The sequence below is a fragment of the Onychostoma macrolepis genome, chromosome 17 (genome assembly GCF_012432095.1).
Source record: "Onychostoma macrolepis isolate SWU-2019 chromosome 17, ASM1243209v1, whole genome shotgun sequence".
Lineage (NCBI taxonomy): Eukaryota > Metazoa > Chordata > Actinopteri > Cypriniformes > Cyprinidae > Onychostoma > Onychostoma macrolepis.
Window position 1 is genome coordinate 29,117,515 of NC_081171.1, and position 19,173 is coordinate 29,136,687.

General features: G+C 36.9%; 3 protein-coding genes across 6 annotated transcripts in view; all 3 read right to left on the bottom strand.

The window, feature by feature from the left end:
• Positions 1-158: 158 nt before the first annotated feature.
• On the bottom strand, positions 159-3,406 carry LOC131522825 (cytochrome c oxidase subunit 7A2, mitochondrial). Its single transcript, XM_058748604.1, has 4 exons — positions 3,248-3,406; positions 2,633-2,722; positions 1,888-1,972; positions 159-366 (listed from the first exon to the last, which is right to left on the bottom strand). Exons 1-4 carry the CDS (start codon positions 3,263-3,265, stop codon positions 308-310), a joined length of 252 nt encoding a protein of 83 aa, XP_058604587.1. The 5' UTR covers positions 3,266-3,406; the 3' UTR covers positions 159-307.
• Positions 3,407-4,103: 697 nt separating this feature from the next.
• tmem30aa (transmembrane protein 30Aa) lies at positions 4,104-10,488 on the bottom strand. The gene is made up of 7 exons (XM_058748603.1): positions 10,040-10,488; positions 9,818-9,937; positions 8,153-8,260; positions 7,528-7,615; positions 6,785-6,931; positions 6,177-6,389; positions 4,104-5,049 (listed from the first exon to the last, which is right to left on the bottom strand). Exons 1-7 carry the CDS (start codon positions 10,283-10,285, stop codon positions 4,856-4,858), a joined length of 1,116 nt encoding a protein of 371 aa, XP_058604586.1. The 5' UTR covers positions 10,286-10,488; the 3' UTR covers positions 4,104-4,855.
• Positions 10,489-10,867: 379 nt separating this feature from the next.
• The window catches only part of LOC131522821 (filamin-A-interacting protein 1), a 28,113-nt gene continuing 19,807 nt past the window's right edge, over positions 10,868-19,173 (bottom strand). For 3 of the 4 annotated variants that reach the window (XM_058748597.1, XM_058748598.1, XM_058748599.1), the window contains exons 2-6: positions 18,699-18,972; positions 17,416-17,592; positions 17,105-17,283; positions 12,404-15,107; positions 10,868-12,309 (exon numbers count right to left, since the gene is read on the bottom strand). In XM_058748597.1, the coding sequence (XP_058604580.1) occupies positions 12,178-12,309; positions 12,404-15,107; positions 17,105-17,283; positions 17,416-17,592; positions 18,699-18,965 (3,459 nt within the window). In that variant the 5' untranslated portion in view covers positions 18,966-18,972 and the 3' untranslated portion in view covers positions 10,868-12,177. The remainder of the gene's footprint in view (positions 12,310-12,403; positions 15,108-17,104; positions 17,284-17,415; positions 17,593-18,698; positions 18,973-19,173) is intronic. The other variant, XM_058748596.1, reaches the window with a different exon arrangement.

The window sequence follows — 19,173 nt, forward strand, 5'->3', positions numbered from 1 at the left end:
AGTGCCGCCCGATATCTTTTCTTTTCTGATAATCTGTTTGACTCGGATGCACGTCGCAGGATGGAAGAAAAGATCTGTGGCTACTTCCGCTGCATAGTAACTTTCAATCTAATGAAACGGAGTGAAAATACGGTTGAGAGGAAATCTTCAAACACAGATTGCCAGTGGAACGTTTTATTACATAATGATTGCACTTTACAGTACAATCAATAAATATTAATCCAATGTAATGAAAATAACTGACAGGACATATAATTCTGAGGATTAGAGATCTTCACAACTCAGACACATGAATAGAGGGGCATGTTCAATCCGCCTTCTTGGGCAGCGCTGCATCGATCAGTGAATACAGCACATAACCGCTCCCTGTGGAGAGAAGAGGGGTGGGACAATAAAAGTGTTGTTTACAGAGCCAAAGAATTACATATTCACTACATTTTTACACTTAAGGACACAAAGTACTAAGCAATATGACAGTGCCTTTGAACACCCTTAAAATTACTGGGATCCACGGGAAGAATTCCCTGATAAGAGAAACTATAACTAACTGTAATGCTATTACTAGAAATATTTACATAGTTTGATCACACTTAATGCAAATACAGTTGCAAACTATATGAACAAACAGTACAGCTGAATACAGGAATAAATACTTATTTTTCAAAAATGTTGTGTTTTGTGCTCCATTCGTCATTACTTTAAAAAAGTAACCCACAATAAATTACTAATTACTTCTTTAAAATTGTAATTTGATTACATTACTAATTACTGCATTTAAAAAGTAATCAGATTACTAATTACTTTCAGGTTTACTTTAAGTTATCAAACCTAAAAAAAAAAAAAAGCACTACAAAGAGAAACTCGTAGTTCTTTAATTTAATATTGACTGAAAAAATATAGCCTACACTCCCAATATCAACAAAAGTTTTCTTTTTTTTTTTTTTTTGTAAAATAAAGAAAACAAATTGGGTGGGCTTTCTGCATTCTCAGTCTCCGCGAATATCTTCCTGAAACCAGTCACTAAAATGAACGAAAATGACATGAGAAATACAGTAGGCTATATCTAAAGGAAGCTTGAAGTGTCTATTATTAAATGAAGTCAGTCAAGTTGAAAACAAATATTCTCTGATAAAATAATCCGTATGAAACCAACGCAAAACATGATTTTTTTAGTTCATAATTTTTAACACTACATTTGTAACTTAAGTAACGTAATTTTATTGACATAAGTAACTGTAATCAAATTACATAAATTTAATATGCAACGCATTACTTTACTGCGTTACCAGGAAAAGTAATTTGATTCCAGTAACACGTTATACCCAACTCTGGTCATTCGTTAGCACACAACATGCATGAACTACTTTTAATGGGTTTCTTTTTTGTTGTATAGCAGGACCCATAAAACATTCTTCAACAATAATAATAGTAACTTTAAGGAATATACATTTTTCTTCCATGTTTTAATTTTAACAGTAGCATTTACTGTGTCAAAAATAAAAGGAATTGATCAATGTTTATTTAATTATAGAATAAAAATAAAAGATAAAATAAATTGATAATATTTTATGCCTTTTCTTTAAAAAAATAAATAGATAAAAATTAATAATAGTAATAATAAATTCAGTTCATTAGGCATGGTTTTTGATTATTAAATTTAATTAAACCATTAAAACTGAATCCAGGAAAAGGAAAACATAGAATTTGGGGAAAAAATACAATTGTTTTCATTGGGCCCTTAATGTAATATTATTTACTGAAGTTAATAATAATTATGCTATTATGAACCACACTGATTGTAATCTCTTTTTAAAAAAAAAAAAAGCAGATTAAGCATAAATAATATAACTGAATGCCAAAATGGCCAGCCACATATCTATAGCTTACCAAAAACCGTAAGAGCCATCGTTGCCCTGTACAACAGAGCATCCATAGTGCCTCCCTTCAAATGAACTGGCATGCCATTGTCTTCCTGAAAGAAACAGAAACCGCATTTTAGCATTTGATTCACAAGCACGCACTTTTCGGGGGGCCACAAGCGTAAAGCATAAAAACAGATTGAATAGGAAAAGACAAATTCTGCATTAGCAGATTTAGAAAGTAAGGTTAATGATACAGCTCTCATTTAATAAAAGTTCTCACAGTATGCAAACTCTATGTTTTAAGAAAACGCTTGTTTTGGTCAACTTTACTCCTATGGATGGGACCACCAAATCTAACTGAGCACTTAAAACGGATCAGACACAGAGCACAACGTAACAGCCGCCCTCGATATATCGCCACACTGCCTAAGCTGAATGTGCCAGCGTCAAAGCCAGTAATATTGCAGTTATAGAATAAGTGAAGCTTTATGCTACTGGTTTAAGTTGACTCTTTGTACTATCTTAGCATTACAACACATGCAATGATTAGTAATTACAGCCTACTATACAAGTGAACCCTATTAGCGAATCATTTCGTACTTATCTGTTCATCCACACTGGACCATCAGTCCAGAACCTGGGAACAAATTGCAGTCTTAACTTTAACATTACCATTAGCCAGTGCCAAAGACGACAAAAAAAAAAAAGGTGTAGCGACTAAATGAGTGACTAAATGTCTGGTTGAATTTGACCAGAACTAGAGGACTAACCTGAAACACCTTCTGCTTGTGAGGGACTTTATTCTCCAGCTGTCTGGGTGCAGTACTGGACAGGGTCCTTCTGGAGATCTGCTGCAGGGTCTACAAAACAAAACAACACTTATGAGCCTGAGACATTGCATGAAACACTCTGAAGTTCATAAATAAACGTGTAGTATCAAACCTGTTCACAGTGGACCTCTAGATATAAAATATATCTAATAGCTAATATATAATGCCATACATAAGGCCTCAAATGCCAAAAACAACGTTCACGTATATAATAATTCCATTATTAACAACAAACACATTGTAAAGCTTTCCAGGAAACTCCCAATTTATCGACCTTGAGAGTGATTGGTCAAACTAATCAGATTAATTCACATATCAATGTACTAATAGAGTGTTTGTATATTTCTTACAGAGCTCAGTTATATCAGTTGAACTAAAATACACAAAAATAGTCGATATTGCTGTGTAACGAGCAGGAGGTCACGAGCGCTGCTGCTAGGCTAACGGTGTTTTTAATTCTGCTCAAAACTAATCCAAACTCTGTTACGAAAAGACTATCGATCGCTTTCTGTACATAAATGGAATGAGGACACGCATAAAGATCTTAAATCTCACCCTTAAGTGCCTAAACATGGTGATAATTTCTCCTTCAGACCGCAATATTCAGGAAGCCGCAGCAGCACAAGGACACTTGAAAATGTCACTTCCTTCTTCTGCTCGAGTCTGACGCAGGATTAGCAGCGAGAGGCGCGTTACTGCCGCCTACTGGACACAACAGTTGGGAGGTCCGATTCTTTTAGAGAGTCGGTTCGTTCGGACAAGTCCGGTTTCAAAAGAATCGCATAGCCGCGCGTTCATTTCCAGGTTTACGCTTCGTGCGTCTTTTTTAGACAAATTTCTGTTATTTATTTCTTTGTATGTGTATGTGTGTGGATGTTGATGCAAACAGCATACATTTGGTCAAAATTTTAAATTTCCTTTCATAAATTTATTTTATACTAGGTAGGCCTACAATAAATAGTTACATTAGCCTATGTAAAACTGGCAAAGGGTTTTATCCTGAAAAATTAATTTTTGGTAGTTATGATCAGGACTGATGTTGGTAATAAAAGATCAATGTCAGTGAAAGAGTAAATAAATATTAATATAGGCTTACAACATATTACTTTTTTTTTTTTATCATGGATATTTTTGACCTATGTGTAATCTTTGTTGTGTTTAGTTAAGCTAAGCATGTTTTATTTTACTACTTTATATAATTCATTTCCAACACCCAACATCTCATCCTCTGCCTTGTCATTCCATCCAGTCTTTGGGTGATACATTAGGAGCAGATAGATACTCTAAAAATGAAAAATAGTAGTAGTTACAGACGTTTAAACTACATTTAAGTGGCAAATCAAGACTTTTCCAAGAGAAAAGGGGAACTTTTCCAGCAAACTCCCACAAAAGCACCACAGCACATCTCAGCACTCATGCATTTGATGTTTATTATCACACAACTCTTGAGCAAATGAAACGACTTTGGCCCAACAACAGACATGAGCTTGATAAAGGATCCTTAGTAGTTGCAACACACACGCATATCCTTTTTAAATACACATTGCACAGAACAAGTTTTTCACAAAAAAAAAAAAAATGAACACACTTGCTTTAAGCATATCTAGACACGCACAGTTCAGCATTTCAAATAATAAAGTAACTCAATCCTTACTGACCAGTCAAACTATCAGAAATAACGCATTCTTATAAATAAAATAAAAAATTCATTAGCAATAATTCCCAAATGGATGAATTTCAACAAGCCCGTCAAAAACATTTCACCTCAAAATCAAATAAGAATTTCTAATTTTGCACAATATGTGCATCTATAAAGTCAATACAAAGTGCTTCATTGTCTGTATGCACTAATTATTATTATTATTTGGGGGTAAAATATATCTGGACATGTTTTTGTGGTTGGATTCATTTAAATACAGTCCTACTGTATGACTACACATCATCCAGTTACTCTAAAATACTTCATGTAGAAAGAGCATAAAATATAAAGCTTTGGTATGGATGAAATAAATGCTTAAAACAGATAATTGAAAACAACCAGTGCATACATAATAAGTTTGCAAGTAGTTCCTCTGGTCACCTGTGTGTGTACAGGAGCATGAGATACGCCAGACCGTAATCTCATGTCAGTGTACAGACTGCGGTGTGCTGATAATTACGCACTTAATTAGGAATGTCAGCATTGTTGTTGCGGTTGCCGTATTTATGGTGGATGATCAGTAGCACCACTCCCAGGAAGAAACACACGGATCCCACTGTGATGTAGGCAATGCCCAGGAAAGGGTTCTTCCCTCCCATCCAGGAAATCGTGCTGAGGATCATGCGCTTGCGGCCATCAAAGCTGCGCACTGGGTAATCTGGGTTCACATCATTAAAGAATAATGCATACATTTTATCTCAAACGTACTTGAACAGTTGTTACATGTTTACACTTAAAGGGATAGTTCACCCCAAAATGAAAATTCTGTCATCATTTATTCACCCTTATGTTGTTCTAAACCTGTATGAGTTTCTTTCTTCTGTCAAACGCAAAAGAAGATATAAGAGTGTTGGTAACCAAACAGTTTTTGGTTTCATAGTATTTTTTCCCCCTCCATACTATGGAAGTCAGTCAGCTACTGTTTGGTTAACCACATTCTTCAAAATAGCTTTTTTTGTATTTAACAGAAGAAAGAAATTCATACCGGTTTGGAACAACGTGTAGGTTCAGTAAACGATGAACTGTCCCTTTAAGGCAAGAGACTCCAGGTAAATAGGGTAAAAAAAAAAAAAATTTGTAACTAATATATATATCATCATACATATCAGCCCAGTTAACTGTTTATATTAACAGTTTCAAATTTTGAAATTGTCTAAATATGAAAATTAGGCATTATCTAATTAAATATTCACTTATTTGCACGCATTTCCACAAAGCCAGGTGTTAACAGAAGGGATTTTGGATTTCTCTTTATATCACTCAGATATAATCAGAAATTACCATCAACCACCAAAAAAAAAGGGATAAAATGCTGTATAAAATTAGGTGAGTCATGTATTGTAACCGACAGACACAAATGGATAATGTGCAATAAAACAAACACTAAAATGTGTATTTTTGGATGTTTTCTTTCCACATAGGCCAAAAAAGCCAAAGCTTTTGTCTGTAGAGTCTTGGTTTCAGTTCTAAAGGTGAAAGCTGGTTAAGATGCATAGATCCTGTTTCCACCTGCTACAATGAAAAAAAATCATGCACCTTTAACTTTGAAACAAGTTTCAATTAGAAATTGCTAGTAAATTTGACAATAATTAAAAAGAAACAGCAAGTAACACTTTGAATTAAACATTAGATTTTTTTTTGGTACAGTGTACTCACAGCTGATGATTTATTAATTTGACAAAAATCACTTTTTACAGAGTGCAACAACACAGTAAACCTGAGCATTTTATTTGGGTATTTATTTGGTCTTTTTGGTGATGCATCATGCAGATTTGTGAAGGATACTGTAGGTCACTTCCAGGCTGTAGTTTCCTGGCGGTAGTGTTGGGGTCATGTTGTCCTTCTTCTTCTGAATGATGCGGTAGAGTTTTCTGAAGGTGGGCAGAGCCGCAGTTCTCATCCACACGATGAAATCCTCATTGATGAAACCGTTGTTGTCAGGATCAGACGGGTCCAGCTCGTAAACGGGTCTGCGCCAGTTTACAGGTTTACTTGTATCTGTGATGACAAATAACGCTGCTTAGCAAGAGTGACAGAGTATCATATTTTATACACCTGGCTTTTATGGCTCATAATATTGTATGTTACGGTTAGATTATAGAGGAATAAACACCTCAGTTTGGCTCAAACTGAGCAAAAATATGCAATTTGGTGCAGATGCTGATATTTATAATGACCAAACAGTAAGATGAAATTCTGATGCTTGTAATGTAAATCAATGAGATCTTTATAAAAGTATAGCAGATACTAAGAATATAAATATTAGTCGTCGCTCTATATCACTCACAAAAATGTGTCTTAGTAAGATTATATTTAAATGCTAAGTGTAATATTGCAATGGAATACAGGTTTATTAGCAAAGCAAAGGATATATAGGGTTTAGCTTTATGCACCGTGGAACACAATGGAAAGGTTGTTGTTGTTTCCTCCTGGGTTTCTGAACTTCACATGTTTGTCAGTCCACCAAGCAATGCCCGTCTTCACCAGATGAATAGCTATTCTGCTTCCATTTGGATGGTTATAAAACAGCTCTAAAGTATCTACAATTATGAAACAAATTACAGAGAACAGTCAGAAAGACCTTAGGTCTGTTTCACACAGCTTGTGTAAGCAGTGATATTTATATTGTGGTTCATTAACTGGCTACAGCTTTCACATGCACATGTTTTACACAGCAAGGCTTAACGCACAGATCCAAACTACTGATACAACTCATATATAATGCGTTTGTATTGAACTCATTGGGTTTTACTATGAGCACCACAAATGACCGAAAAGGTCCGAATGAACGTTTGTTTGTCTTTGGAACACTTTCATTTTTTTGAAGTTTTGTCCATCCTTTGGAAGTTATAGCTGCACAATTTGTTTTTAGACAAAAACTCCAGTTGAAAAATCCAGCTTTGGTGTACTTCTAGCACTGCACAATTTGGCTGGTTATATATCAATATGGCTATATAATAAGTTGCAAGATCATCCATTCACTGAACGGCTATGCATTGAGATTCTCTCCTAAACGTGTACCGCAAGTGAAGATATCTGTACACTAGATGGCTGAGTGCATAGTGCATCATTTGGGACACAGCCTGTGAAAAGTTGTACTCGTGAAGCGGGCAACAAGCGTTAGTATTTGTCTTACCATTGAAGAGACTGTTAGCAATAGCACCACAGGGAGCAATGGGCTTCTTATCACTCGTTCGATAGGGTTCACACTCTTTACTCGGGTTCTGCGGAACAAAGACTTGAACACTTGAAAACAATATGACATTCTGTGCTTTCATTCCACGACAGAGTTTCTCACAAATTGTTAGCTATACGCTTGTCATGACTGAAAGATTACAACTTTTTACTGAAAATTAAACAGTAAATAAAGACACAGATACTGGACCTTTCATAAAAAGCATATTTGTGACCCTGGAGCACAAAACCAGTCTTAAGTTGCTGGGGTATATTTGTAGCAACAGCCAAAAATATATTGTATGGGTCAAAATTATCAATTTTTCTTTTATGCCAAAAATCATTAGGATATTAAGTAAAGATCATGTTCCATGAAAGATTATTTATTCAGCTTTCAGATGATGTATAAATCTCAATTTTGAAAAATTTACACTTAAGACTGGTTTTGTTGTTCAGGGTCACATTTATAAAGTTCAGTAAAACCATCTATTTAGACAAAACAAAATTAAAACTAAATGCCAGGAAATTGTACATGTTTTAATCAGTCATCATAAAGATACTCAAAGGCATCGCCTCAAACCACTCACCAGTAAAGAGCTTTTATCTCCATTCAGCTGACTGTCATCTCTTGATTTAACGTAACGTCTATGGTTTTGATAGAAGTTGGAGAGTCCATAGTACATAAAAACATTACTCTACAAAAGAAAAGATGTAAACGCATAAAAAAACCATCTGGTAACAAGGCACAAAATCTTTTGTCTTGGGGCTATTTCTGTTATTTACAGATGCACATTCACCGGCAGTGTATACAGAATTGATCTGAAACCTGTTAATGTATGAGCGGGAAACAATTCTATTTTAACCTATTCAAAAGCATGATCAATAAAATCTCCTCTAAAATGCTAATGCATAATAAATGAGACCTAATGCAACATTACACAATTTATTTGACCAATAAACAGTCCACAGACCAAGTAAATATTGCAACTTAATGGACCTACAGATAAATATATCCAACTATAAAGAGCCGCCTCTGTTTGAACGGTATAGACATGAAAAGCCTCCAAAGTTGGCCTGTGATTACCTCAGGCCATACCACAAGAGAAAGGGGAAAAATAAGAATTAAACATAACATTGACACACATATTAATTTCTAATTAATTAAAAAAATTATAATAAAATAAAATATATATATATATATATATATATATATATATATATATATATATATATACGTGAATTTGACTTTAAAATTAATAAAATAAACAATATAAAATATATATTTAAAATTGTAATTAATACTTTTGTCTCATGGCCATCAATCAAGTTTGATTTTTGGCCTTTCATATTCGAAAGTTTAGGCACCTCTGTTATAGACAATCAACATACATGCCATTTAATTTCATTTTAGATATCAAATGAAATGCTGTGCAATTTTCACAATCCATTGTGCAGCAATTCAAAAGTATCATGTTTTTGATGACTGGAATTTTTTGGAAAGATGTATTTTTAATGTTATTTAGGCTGAACAATCAATAGCAAAGCAAGTTACAGTACAAACCAACGGACAGACTATCTTCATTCATTTCAAATGAAATATTTTTCTGCATTAAAATGTATTTGAGCTCAAAAGTTTGGGGTTAGTATGATTTTTTTTTTTTTTTTAAGAAATCAGTACTTGTATTCAGCAAAGATGCATTAAATTGATCAAAAGTGACAGTAAAAACGTTTATAATATTCAAAAAAATAAAAAAATAAAATTATTTTCAACTTTCTATTCATCAAAGAATCCTGAAAAAGTATCAAAGTTTTCACACAAAAAAAGCAGCAAGAACTGTTTTCAACATTCATAATAATACTAAATGTTTCTTGAGCAGCAAATCAGCATATTAGAATGATTTCTGAAGATCATGTGACACTGAAGACTGGAGTAATGATGCTGAAAATACAGCTTTGATCACAGCAATAAAATACAGCATATTATGCACATAGAAAATATTTATTTTCTATTATAATTATATTCACAATATAATTACTGTTTCTACTGTATTTTTGATCAAATAAATGCAGCCTTTGTGAGTATAAGAGACTGTCCAAAACAAACCAACAATCAAACAAAACTTACCAACTCTGAACTTGAACAGAAAGGGAAGTTTAACTGAATAGTGACAAAAATCAATGCATACACAAACAGGAACCTCATCTGAACGGTAAAGAACAGTGGAGGAAGTGTAGAGAAGAGGGTAATTCACCTCAAAAGGCTGGTCCAGGATGAAGGGCACAGAGCAGGTGCACACACTAGTGCTGTTCCAGCTGTAGTTCTGCGAGCAGCTGAAACACGGACTGGACATGTCAACACCAGTGTAGTCGATCTACAACAGAACCGACACGGGTTACAGTACAAAAACATCAGCTATACGTGACCTCAGAGCCCTAACAACGTAATCTGATGTTGCTATGGCGACGGTACGCACCTCAAACTCTTTGATGTTGTTAGAGGTAACGAGGAGTCCGATGCCGATGGGGATGAAGATGACCCCGATCATGAAGAAGGCGGGCAGGACGGTGCCCGCGGTCAGAATGGGCTGCCAGGCGGGCAAACGCTGCTGTTTAAAGGCCGTGTTATCGGGCTTCTTGCTCTTGACGGCGCCGGGGCCGCCGGAGCCCACCGATCCCGGATGATGATCCTCATCCTTCGCGTTATAGCTGGACGCCATCATCGCTCTTTAATCCTCTAAAGCCGCGCGGATAGCGAGCACACTACACGACAACAACTTCAGATATGCCGCCTTGATCGACAGTTGTGTGTATTATATCGCTGCTATCGCTTGTGCTTATCGCGCCATGAAAGCGCCATTAACGGCAGTAATGATTATTTCCGCAGCTCTGCTGGCCGTGGACGAGACGGTAAACACGGAAGTACAGCAGCCAGTGGACCGGACGCGACGTCATGACGTCAGCAATTATACCCCTCCCCCGACGCGACATTTCTTCTGCAGTGTTAAAAAAAAAAGAAGAAAAAAACATCTCGTAGGCCTACTCGTTACTGAAATACAGTAATAACAACCGTCTTGTCCAGATACAATGTTTAAAAATCAGCATTAACAGTGCTGGGTAGTAAATGATTATATGGTATTCACACTTTGACTTTTCTAAACTACAAAGTTTCTGCTTGTATTTTCTGTTTTAAATGTCTGCAAGTGCACATTAAAAGCTGGTTATCTGTTTTCAAGTTATTAAATATATATAATGTTTATAAATGTAAATAAAATATATATTTTTTTCTTATTGTAATTTGTGTGTGTGTGTGTGTGCGCGCGCGTTTTTGTGACAAATGAGGACATAGATGTGTATAATGACAAGGGTATGACAGGTATTACTAGGAGAAGGTGACTGTTCAGGACATTACTCCATGTCCCCACTTTTCAAAACGCTTATAAATCACACAGAATGGAGTGTATTGAAAATCTGAAATGAAAGTCTCCTGTAAGGGGTAGGGTTAGATGTAGGATTGGTGTAGGACAATAGCACATACAGTTTGTACAGTATAAAACCATTACGCCTATGGGATGTCACCACTTTTCACAAAAAACAAACATGCGCGTGTGTGTGTGTGTGTGTGTGTGTGTAAGAAGCGAAAAGAAAGACATTTTGGTAATACAAATCAACAGGTAATAAAAATCTATTACAGATCATACTCATTGGTGAGGCTCTTATCAATGCATTTCAGTTCACAACAATAGTCAATAATTAGTTACACAGAAAATGCTTGGTCTGATATGTACATTCTAGAAAATGCTAAAATTATACACCATTAAACATCATAAACAACACTAATAAAATACATAATTTAGCAGACATTCTTTGTAGATAAAAATTTTCATTTGCTATAAACCATTTTATTTAATTTGATATGCAGTTTTTTACTGGATAAATATTCTTCAAATGCATCTGTTGCAACCAAATAAGTCTATAAAACCTGAAGGGATCTGTTACATCTCTGCTCGTGGGCACTCAGTTTTGAACACTGAATGGCTGATTGTGTTTTAATTCTGTGGTTAATTCAACATATTGTCACATTTTTACCTCACATTGCTTGTCCTGAAAAAGACAGTTGCTAACAAGTGTCTAAATGGGACTTAAGAGGGTTTTTGGGTTGTCGTATATTAAACGTCACCACACCGAACAGGTAAACTCTATACTCTAATCTACTCACTAGTCGCTTTTACAGCCTCTTTGTGTTTATGTTTGTGCTCTTGCAAACTATTCTAACTCAAACTTTCAGGGAAAAAAGTTTTTATTTTTAAAGAAAGAGTTGTTAAATCAGAGTGATGCTGACTTACGGGATGCCCAACAAAAATGCATTATTACTGCAGCATTTGTGCGACAGTAAAGGCAATGTTGCCAAATCCCAACTCTCTTTCCCTAGTTCTTCCCCCCCAAAAAAAATCAGTTTTCCCTTACATCTCTGCAACACAACAATTGCAGAAAGTGACAATCATATACAGTGTACAAGACATAAATGTAAACCTGTATATTATTTGTTCAGTGCTCTCAGCCCTTCCCTCCACCATGCAGGGCTCCATTAATGACAGCTGGTTTTTTTGTTTGTTTAATTTGTTTCCATTTTAACTCCTGTGCTGATTCCCAAAGCTCCAAGCATGGCTTTTCCAGTTTTCATCCCCCGGGACATTGGAATACGACTGAACCCTGATCGTGCTGATGGGACATCAGTGATGGGCTGCTGTTGAGTAACAGAGCAGGGATGTAAATCTTGGCCTTTCTTAATGTATAGATTAATCATATTCCTGCATGCATGATTTAAATGAGACACTTACCACTGAGAGTGTGGGTCTGGCAGGTGCTTTAGTCACCTGCGTGATGGCGATGCTGCTCATTACTTTGCTAGATGTTGATTTGCTGGCAGTCACACTGTGCGGTGAGCGCAGCACAGTTCCAGTAGAAACTTCATTACACTCAGATGATACGGGAATAGATTTGGTCATGATGACTGAGCCATGATCAGTGGTCTTCTTGAACTGTGATCCTAAGTGAATGTGAATCTTACTGTCTTCTGTGGTAACGACATTAGCATTTGACTTCTTGATAGGTGTGGGCACCATTCGTTTTTCAGGAGTCTCCTTAAATACAGCTCTACCTGTTATCATGTCCACAGACTCTTGGGAGCTGCTGATGGATGCAGTGGATACAGGAGATAAAGATTTGTCCATCGAGGGAGACCTCATGATCTCTGCACACTTTACTCTCGAGATTGAGGCAAAGGTCATTGGTAATCTAACTCTTTCTGGATTCTTTGGCTCTTTGGTTCGTTCATTTATAGGAAGGATGGTTGTCTGGGAGTTCTGAGTTTCTCGTGATAGTTTGGCAGAAGCTTGTTTGGTCAAGTCCTCAGAAAGGCCAATGCAATTCTGTAAGGTTGCCTCGCTGTTCTGAATATCTGGGATGACCTGAGCGTTCAATGGATGGTCATACTTTTGGGACTTGCTGACTTCAGAAGTTGCAGCCTCCCCACTGGTTTCCAAAGATACTTCAGAAGCACTGCTGTCTTTCTTCCTCATCCAAGGAATCCAGGACTTCTTCACAGTATAGTCACTGACTGTTGGAGGGTAAAGTTCACGTACTGTCGGTCTCTGCGCTGGCTTCTTTAAGCTCCTCTGTTGAAGACTACTCATGATCCGATTCTCCTCTTGGACGGACTTCTTAATGAATGCAGCAGGCGTGTCACTGTCAGCTGTCCTATTTTCGACTGAATCGGTTTGTACTCCAGTTGACGTCACTGGAACATCCACCATTCTGCTTCCTTTGGTGCTGGGCCGTAAAGTGCGGCTGTAGCGCTTGGTGACCTCAAGTTCTTTGGTAAGGTTTAGAACTTCAGTGCTTATGCTCTTTTTCTTGTCTTCCTCCTCTAGAAACCTCTGTTGCAGAACAGAATAATCCACCTGTAGCTGGGATAGCTCGTCTTCTTTGTTCATGAGCTCGTGAATCTTCTCCTTAAGGGCTTGCACATCTGCTTGAAGGTCTCTGGTTTTGGCCTCCTCCATAATGAACCGATGTCTCAGTTCAGCCTCTTGACAGCCTACCTCACCTTGCTCTATTACCTTAATCAACTCAGTTTGACTTATTTCTTGTACCTGCTGTGAGAGAGAACGTGCCCTTTCTTTCTCAGTTGCTAACAAATCATACTCTGGTTTGCTCAGGTCTCGCTCAATGGCTTCGAGCTGTTGAAGACGGTTCTTAAGCCTTTCAGTCTCCAAAGTCAGTTCCTTAACTTTATTCTCATCTTTTCCATGTGCATTTGAGACACTCTGCAGGTCCATCACCTTTTGAAAAGACTCCCTTTCTTCTTTGTTCATGGTACTGTGCTTCATTATACCATGCTTGGAGCTCAGATCTTTACATTGTTCTGCTTTGGTAAGCTTTCGCTTTATTTCATCTTTCTCTTTTACAAGAGCAGCTATCTTCAACTCCATCTCTGACTTTAGTTTCAGACGCTTCTTGCTTTCCTCTATTAACCTCTCAGTAACCTCCATGACTTTCTCCTGCTCTGCCTTATAGACTTTGTTCAGTTCATCTCTCTTCTTTTCCTCAGACCTAATTCTGTCTGCCATGTTCTTGTGCTCATTAACCATTATTACAGTAACTGATTTGAGTTTCAAAAGATCCTCTTTTAAATCTAATTCATCCTTTTCCAGTTTCAGCTCAGACGATTCAAGCTCCTTCATACGGATTTTAACGCTCACGAGTTCGTCTGTTAGGTCTTTAGTCAAGCTTTTCTCCTTTTCCAAAGCTGCCTGCAACTGGGCACATTCTGTCCTGCCCATGTTGAAGGTCATCTCTAGTGTCTCTAACTGTGTCATTCTCTGTTGCAGTTTTTCCACCTCTAGCCTCAGGTCTTTATTCTGAGCCTCCTCAGCCAGAAGCATCTTCTTCAACTCATTGCATTTGTTCTCAGTTTTGGTGATCTCTTCATCTTTACCCTCCATTTCCAGAATTCTTTCGCGCAAAGTCTCAAGTTCTGCCATCAAATTTGAGTTGCCACATTCGCCCTTTCTGATCTTGTCCTTTAACGCCTGGAGCTCATCTGCTGATTTCTGAAGAGCTTCGTTGGTCTCTTCAAGCTCCTTGAGTTTGTGTAACATTTCCATCTGTCTCTGGGACAGCTGCAGATGTTGAGATTCTTGGCTGGACAGTTTTGCAGACATCTCCTCTTGCTCTTTCGCAAACTTAGAAGTTCTTAGCTCCAGCTCAACCTCAAGATCCAGGATTTTCTGGTTGTCTTCCTTTGCTTTTCTCTCTGCCTCATGTAGTTTCTGCTCCTTTTCCTCGAGTTTTTGGAGAAGATCTTGTATTTTGTGGCTCTGTTTGTCGATTTTCTCCAAGTGAAGTTCTCGCTCATCAACCATCATGAGTGCAAAGGACTTCAGCTTAACCAGCTCTCCAGATGTTCTTTGCATACGTTTAGAAAATTCTTTTTCCTTCCTTATTTGGTATGCTTTTTCTTGTTTCAGCAACCGCTTTAACCTAGTGAAAAATAAATAGTAAGTATAACTGACTTAAAGGGATGGTTCACCCAAAAATGAAAATTCTGTCATTAATTACTCACCCTCATGTCGTTCCAAACCTGTAAGACCTTCGTTCATCTTCGAAACACAAATTAAGATATTTTTGATGAATTCCGAGAGCTCTCTGACAAAAAGTGTTCTTGTAGCTTTGTAAAATTACGGTTAAACCGCTGATGTCACATGGATTATTTTAACGATGTCCTTGCTACGTTTCTGAACCTTGATCGTGTTAGGATCCTTGCTGTCTATGAAGAGTCAGAGAGCTCTCGGAATTAATCAAAAACATCTTAATTTGTGTCCTGAAGATGAACGAAGGTCTTACAGGTTTGGAACGACATGAGGGTGAGTAATTAATGACATACTTTTCATTTTTGGGTGAACCATCCCTTTAATGTATTGACTTAGTTGTGCTTATCTTATTATGAAAGCGCATATTTTTTATCATTTAGAAGAAAGAATTAAACAAACAATTACAAAATAACAACAAATAATTATTCGTCAAAATCATTAAATTGAACTTTCATCAATACACATAATCATCTAGGTTAAAAATTAAATGCCTATTAATATTGTATATAATTTAATATAAAAAGTCAGAATTTTACTGTACATGTAATAGAAAAAATAAGCCAATAAGTCATGAAATTGTAAATAAGTCATGAAATTACCAAACTGGGCCAAATGTTTGTACTAACGATGTTGTGAGTTGGTAATTTGATAGTAATGAAATAACGAGCATGCAACGTCCTAGTTATGTTGTCATTTAGTAAGTCATGAAATTACCAAAAAGTACCAATAAATAACATAACTGGTATGTTGTGTGTTAGCTGGGTTACTTTTCGTGCCATCGGTCACACACACACTAAAGCCCTGAGGATCTTCTGTTCTTGCTCAGACTTGTGAATTCACTGAACTGTTATCAGGAGAATCGCTCTGACTGAATCATTTGAATCAGTGAGTTGTTGACTCGAGAACAGCTGCAATCTGATCAGATCAATTCACGAATGAATCGTTCGGTGAAATTTGTGAACTAATTGAACAGGTTCATTGAAAAGAATCAGCTTGTTCACGAATCAGACACTGCTATCGCTTCTTGGAGTGGGTGATGATTTCTCCAGTTCAAAATATGTTTTTAATAAATGTAGTGGAGTAAAAAAAAAAAAAGTACAGATCCTTGTGAATTAGTTTTACAGAAAATGCACTAAATGAAATGCCATATTTGTAATACTACATTACCAGGTACCTGTCTTCATATATTTCTGGGAATGTCAAATTGTTTCTAATCTATGGACTCTATGGACTGAAAATTGACTACATCCAGGTTTATGTCTGCTTAATGTTGATAAGGCCAAATGAATAAGGCCAAACCTGGGACCATTGATGCCTGGCAACATTTTTCTTCCACTTTATCGATTTATATAAAGGAATGATTATATAATGTAAACCTTGTATTTATTTGTTTATTTATTTAGATTTATTTCATCCTTTTTTATTATTAATTCATTTATTTGTTTGTTTGTTTATTTTCTCTCTTTCTTGTCTGACTGTCAAATTATTGGAAATATGTCTGTTATTCCTTCTTCCTTGACAGTTTGTTCCAATTATGTTTTTTGTTTATATTTGAAAGAGACAAAAAAGAGAATGTACTAAATGAAGTTCCCAACACAGGTTCGGGAGGAGCCTAATTCAATTCAGTCCCAATTCAATTCAATCATCACAACGACCGTATACAAGCAGCAGACAACGACAATTCTTCTGGCATCCCTCCACCTCTGTTTCCTTCTCCTTTCCTCCACACTGTTCAATCATGGGCGGTTCTTACTCAGAGCTCGAGCCGAGCCTCGGGTTCGAGCCTCCTTCACAGACAGCAAGCCAAGCCAAGTTCGTTTACCATTATCTAGCAGGACTGAATGGGCAGGCGAACTCTTGAAATGTACCATTTCTCTCCTCTCTCACCTCTCTCGTTCCTGCTCCAGGAGGTTGGTGAAGTCATCGCTCTTGTTCATGTAGTCCACGTGTTTGCGTTTCTCAGTATCCAGCTCATAAACAGTGCGCCGGTGGCTTTTCTCAGCCAGCAAGAGCTGTTCCAGCATACGGCGATATGAGTCCTTGTGCTTATCCCGCAATCTGTCCAGCTGAGACACACAGACAGTAAAAAATACAATTCTAAGACTAACTAACAGAGGAAAGGGCTTGCACTTTTTTAAGATAAGTGTTGACTTTAAAGAAATAGTTCATCCAAAAATGAATATTCTCCGTGCGTGTACCTCTGCCATTGGCTTATCATACACATTTTCGTGTTGTGCATGGTTGTTGCTGAGCGTTCGGTCTCTCTGCAGGGCTTGCAGGGGTCGGGTCGGCCCCGATAAGCCATAACGGGACTCCAGCTCCTCTGGTCGACTCAGCAGCGCAGACCTCAGTAGATGGATCACATCTTCTCGTGCCTGGGTGACAAGTAAAAATCATAAATGGTTTGGGATATATTCACAGTGGGAATTATTGGGGGATTTGACCTAAACTATCGTTTGATGTAAAGCAGTCGTAGAAAGTAGCACACACGTAATATGAAGATTTCCTTGAATAAATGTGAAGATACATTTCAGTATAGTTTTGACTGATGTTGAATAGTAATTTGGCCAAACCTGAAAGACGTAAAAATACGCCAGAAAATTTACTTAAACTTCTTCGTAATATGAAGATTTACTTGTAAACAACATAAATTTCTCAATAGCTGAGACTTATATTAAATAGTAATTTTTTTCCACCCCTGAAAGTGTATTGGCATAACTTAAAAGACATTGAGAAGTCGACGGATGGAAGTGTGAACATAATGTAGCCTAAGCGTCTAAAACACAAGTGTACATTTCAGCTGAATGATCAGATTCACCCTTTAACTTAATTTTGTTAAAGTATGTGAAGAACTGTTTGCTGAAATATCAACAGCAACATTTAAAAAAGAGCGCCTAGTACACATTACTATAGCAACAGTTGATTCCCGGCGCGGTTTTCAGTTTTCTTTGGTATGTTCTAATATGAAAACATGGGCTACAGGTTATTTCACTCTGAATCCTCCACGTACCAGACATTAAAAATGTTCATGTTTATTACAACCCCTTTGTTGGACACTAGACCACCTCAAACTGAATGAAACCATTTATATATTAGCATGGTAAAAACACCTCTTGTAATTAATGTATTCTGTATTGTATTTTAATCATACAAGTCAGGATAAAAATCTCCTAAAATGCGCTCTCTCCCTCTTCTCTGTTTGGAGTGGCAACAACGGTAAAAATTGTGCAATTATGAAAATTAATTATATTAGACATATGGCTTGAGTGAATTGTGGGATGAGGATCAATGGCTGACTGGCAGAGGAAGTAACCAAATCGTAGTATTAAAAATTATGTGACAATGCTACATTAAAACATTTTGGTGATAAATATCTGCAGCTGAGGTACCTCAAGTACCAAAGTTGCAAAGATGAACACAAGCAGGTTGTGGGGACAGATGATAATCTTTCATTTTCACAGTTCATGAATAAATATTTTACCTGGATCTCTCCTTCCATGATCCCAAGCAGTTCCAGTAGTTTGTCTTTGGACAGATCTCTGAGCCCAAACATTTGCTCGTCATTCTGTGCAGATGTATCTTCCTTATTAGGCCCGGTTTTCTCCGATTCATCCACGTGTTTAACCTTGATAGTCTTTTCTGTCTCCAGCATTTTTCCCTCCTCTTCTTCTTTGGCATCATGTGAAGTTTGCGTGACAACCAGAACTTCATTAACCGTGCCGTCCACTGTATTATCTTTGGACCTCATTTTCCTCCTGAGGAAAGAAACCGATTTTAAAGGGGACATCGGATGCAAAATTCACTTTTACAATTATCTAGTTATAGATTAAGAGTTGTTTTAGATGTACAGATAACTTTCTGCTGTGTTTAATAATTTATGTTGTTAAAATAACATTCGGTTACATTTCAGTACACCACATTAAGTAGGCCACTTAGTACTGTAAGACTTTGGCCCG